This window comes from Nicotiana tomentosiformis, chromosome 1, assembly GCF_000390325.3.
Source record: "Nicotiana tomentosiformis chromosome 1, ASM39032v3, whole genome shotgun sequence".
Taxonomy (NCBI): Eukaryota; Viridiplantae; Streptophyta; class Magnoliopsida; order Solanales; family Solanaceae; genus Nicotiana; species Nicotiana tomentosiformis.
Window position 1 is genome coordinate 148,163,571 of NC_090812.1, and position 4,067 is coordinate 148,167,637.

Genomic DNA, 4,067 nt, shown 5'->3' on the forward strand with positions numbered 1-4,067 from the left:
CATGCAAGTCATATAACAATTGTAAAGCACATATTGAGTAGTAGATGGGGGAACATGGCTGTAATACTCAAAACGACCAGTCGGGTCGTTACAGATATATAGTCATTTAAAACTTATTTATATATAAATGATAAATTGTATAACAACTTGTAATTAACTTAAAACCTAAATAGTAAGGATAAATAAATTTGTAATATAATACGTATAAGCAAAAATCTCATACCAAAACCCACTTTACCAAATGATCTGGACTTTCAGAAAAAGTGGAAATGCTTTCATAGAATCACCAAAAAAAGAACTCCCTACAGGAAATTTTCCTTATCCAACAAAAAAAAGGAAGTAAATGTACTACCCCAATTGTACAATCACTTGACCACACGTTTCCATATATAATATATTTCATCATCAGATCTAGTTCAAACCTTAAACTAAAACCAACCAATGGATGCAATACATCACCCATATTACACCACTAGCTTCCACCTTTTCCTTTTCTTTATCGTTTTTCTTTTTCCCATAATTTGTCGTTATAATTCTTTCAACAGACATGTCTTTTTGCTTTAACCAAACAACTGCCTTCCTCTTCTATCAACATCCCATGATAACTTTCATAAATAAAATATATTTTCAGGTTAACTCACCAAATTTCTATTTCCATGCATCCACTAGGAAAGTTTTTTAGTTCCTGCAAGTTTTGCTATTTTTAGTAAAGTTTCTTATCTTTAACTCATTATAAAAGCCAACAGGAAGGTGACCTCTAGCATATCACATCTCTTTCATTCAATATATAGAAATTAAACTACAAAATGTCTTTTACAAGAACGAGCTGTATTTCTGGCCTTTTGCTCTTATTTTTAGCTCTCACATGTGAAGCTAGGGTTCCAAGAAATGCTAATGTAGGGTTTATAGCAGTTAAGGGTGCCCATTTTGAACTCAATGGATCCCCCTTTTTATTCAATGGTTTCAACTCCTATTGGTTGATGCATGTTGCTGCTGAATCAAGTGAGAGGTACAAAGTCACTGAGGTTCTTAAAGATGGATCTGCTGCTGGTCTTTCTGTTTGTCGCACGTGGGCTTTTAGTGATGGAGGTGACAGAGCATTACAAATATCACCTGGCGTTTATGATGAACGAGTTTTTCAGGTAAAAGTTTATGTCCTGCGCTAAAAGAGTTTTAAGATTATAAGGTTAAGTTGGCTTATGACGACAAATAATTCTACCTATCAAATCTAATATGTCAATCCAAAAAATAGAGTAACCACCTACTATAACTAGCTAGTTAAATTGTACTGGTAAAAGTTCTTTCCACCATGTAAGGAATACAAGTTAAATTCCTTCAATAAAATTTATGCATGAATTGTGTCAATAGTTAGATACTTATTTAAATGGTGTCTAATTTTACGGTTATTATTGTATATTTATGGATTTAGGGTTTGGATTTTGTGATCTCGGAAGCTAAGAAATATGGTGTTCGCTTAATCTTGAGCTTTGTAAACAACTGGAATGACTTTGGAGGAAAAGCTCAATATGCCCAATGGGCACGAAATGCAGGGGCTCAGATTAATAGCGACGATGATTTCTATACTCATCCTATGCTCAAAAGTTATTACAAGAATCACATCAAGGTATGGGGTAACAATGTGTGGAACTTTTTCACTTAAATAGCGACTGTTTGATATTCATGCAATCTTTTTATTTTTCCAAGTAATACTTCATTATCAAATAAAATTAACAAAGTTGATATATGGTGGTTAATATATGAATTTATGTTCTTGTGAAATTGCTACAGAATGTCGTTACAAGATTCAATACGATTACTAGAGTTGCTTACAAAGATGATCCAACAATCATGGCATGGGAACTCATTAATGAGCCACGCGACCAAGCTGACTATTCTGGAAAAACCATTAATGTAAGCATCAAGTAATGCTTCTTAATTCATTTCCAAACTAATTGAATTTTAGAAATATCATCAACTGATTTTTTATCTATAAAATATCATCAACAGGCTTGGGTTCAAGAAATGGCAAGTTTTGTGAAGTCACTAGACAACAAACACTTGTTGGAGGTAGGAATGGAGGGATTCTATGGTGATTCGGTTCCTGAAAGGAAACAAGTTAATCCTGGTTATCAAGTCGGAACAGATTTTATCAGTAACCATCTTATCAATGAGATAGATTTTGCCACTATCCACTTATACACTGATCAATGGTATATTAACATCTTTGATCCACTCACAAGTTCATATTTTTCATCGTAACACCTTATAAATAGCCTGGTTGTTCAAACATTGTTTACCTCATCGACAATGCAAAAATCTTTAACTTTTTACATTTATAGGGTATCCGGACAAAGCGATGAAGCACAATTAGCATGGATGCAAAGGTGGGTTACAAGCCATTGGGAAGATGCAAAAACTATACTAAAGAAACCTCTAGTGCTAGCTGAATTTGGCAAGTCTAGTAGAGGTCAAGGATACAGTCTTAGTTCAAGAGACACATTCATGAGTATTGTATATAGGAATATCTACAATTTGGCAAAAGAAGGGGGAACTATGGCAGGAAGCTTAGTATGGCAACTTATGGCACAAGGAATGGAGAATTATGATGATGGTTATTGTATTGTTTTGGGACAAAATCCTTCAACTGCAGGAATTATTTCAGGCCAATCACATGCCATGACAACTTTGGCTAATCTTGTTCATAGCCCTCTAGAGTGAAGGCACGAAGATCATTATAATGAAGGATACGAAAGAAAATAAGTTCCATAAATGGTTCTTCTATTAGATTATTTTCTTTATTATGCAATAATCTTTATTATTGAATTTAAGTAATCTTCGGTCCATGAATTTTAGTACTAGTTCGAGCTCATGTTACTAAAATGTGAAGCCGATTACACTCAAAAATGTAATTGCATAAATTGTTTCAGCAAAAGAAAAAGGAACATTATGTTTTTGTCTTCTTGTTTTTAAGTTTGAGTACAATATGTTTTTGCTAAGGAAATACAGAATTTAAATTAAAGCAGGAAATTCAAAGAAGTTCAAAACACACAGGAGGCTAAAGTTATGATTTTCCCCGATTGTTGGAATTCTTCTCGCTACGTCTCCTATAATATTACCTAATTATTCTCTTCTGATCGTGAGCACTTCAGGTGTCGTAATTCTTTTTCAAGCAACTATCACAATTTACTAGACATATTCTCTCGAACTACGCTAGTTGCCACTAGTTCACCGCTCACTAAGATCACACCAAAGTTTCGTTCTTTCTAGTCCCGCCTTTAAACCCTCCGTATTGATTTCTTACATACATTAGGAGTGACTTTGTTCAACAACTACGTAAATATATACCCTTTTTCGAGCAATACATAATAAATAGGCACAATCAATCGATGGCCATTCAATCGATTGAAATAAGCACGTAGTTAAACAAGTAGAGAATCCAAAGGCTAAATTATATTAAACGTAATGAAAAGTCATCCTCTAGTAGGTTCCATCAAACCCTAGATAAGAAATTAGCTAATCATGCTAGTATGTAATAATACAATACTAGAATTCATAACAATGGAAAATAGGAAGGAAGAGGAAAGAACGTGAAGTTTAATCATTCTTCTTGCTCCAAGTGTGTTTTTGCCTCCCCAAAGTTTTCTCTCCCTCAAAATAACTATCATAGTTATATCAAGTAGGGTTATGTTTGGGCGAATTTGACTTCTTCTAATTCGGATTGGAGAAGCTAATTTCTTCTACTTCGGTCCCGGTCTAGCGAAGCGAACCTCACTTCGTTGTCCCAGATTTCTCTCTTCAGCTTTTCTTTCGCCAAATTTTCTCATATTTGATCCTTTTCCGTGCTAATTCGTTCCTATGTAATGAGCATATTTTTACTTCAAAAGCGGTGTGAACTTCCGCAACTCACACAAGAAATATGTCTTGACCCAAATTCCTAACCTGTCGTGATGGCGCCTATCTCGATACTAGAAAAACCGACAACACCAATAACCCATAATTTCTTTTAAATACTGAAAACACAATAATTTAGTTTAAGAGTAAATCCCACAAACATTGAAAATAAACAC

The 4,067-nt window shown here is 34.2% G+C and overlaps 1 protein-coding gene across 1 annotated transcript; it reads left to right on the top strand.

The window, feature by feature from the left end:
• Nucleotides 1–758: 758 nt before the first annotated feature.
• LOC138903737 (mannan endo-1,4-beta-mannosidase 1-like) lies at nucleotides 759–2,953 on the top strand. The gene is made up of 5 exons (XM_070192226.1): nucleotides 759–1,142; nucleotides 1,430–1,624; nucleotides 1,789–1,911; nucleotides 2,008–2,210; nucleotides 2,340–2,953. The coding sequence occupies exons 1-5, from the start codon at nucleotides 807–809 to the stop codon at nucleotides 2,716–2,718; spliced, it is 1,236 nt and encodes a 411-aa protein (XP_070048327.1). The 5' UTR covers nucleotides 759–806; the 3' UTR covers nucleotides 2,719–2,953.
• The last annotated feature ends 1,114 nt before the right edge of the window (nucleotides 2,954–4,067 follow it).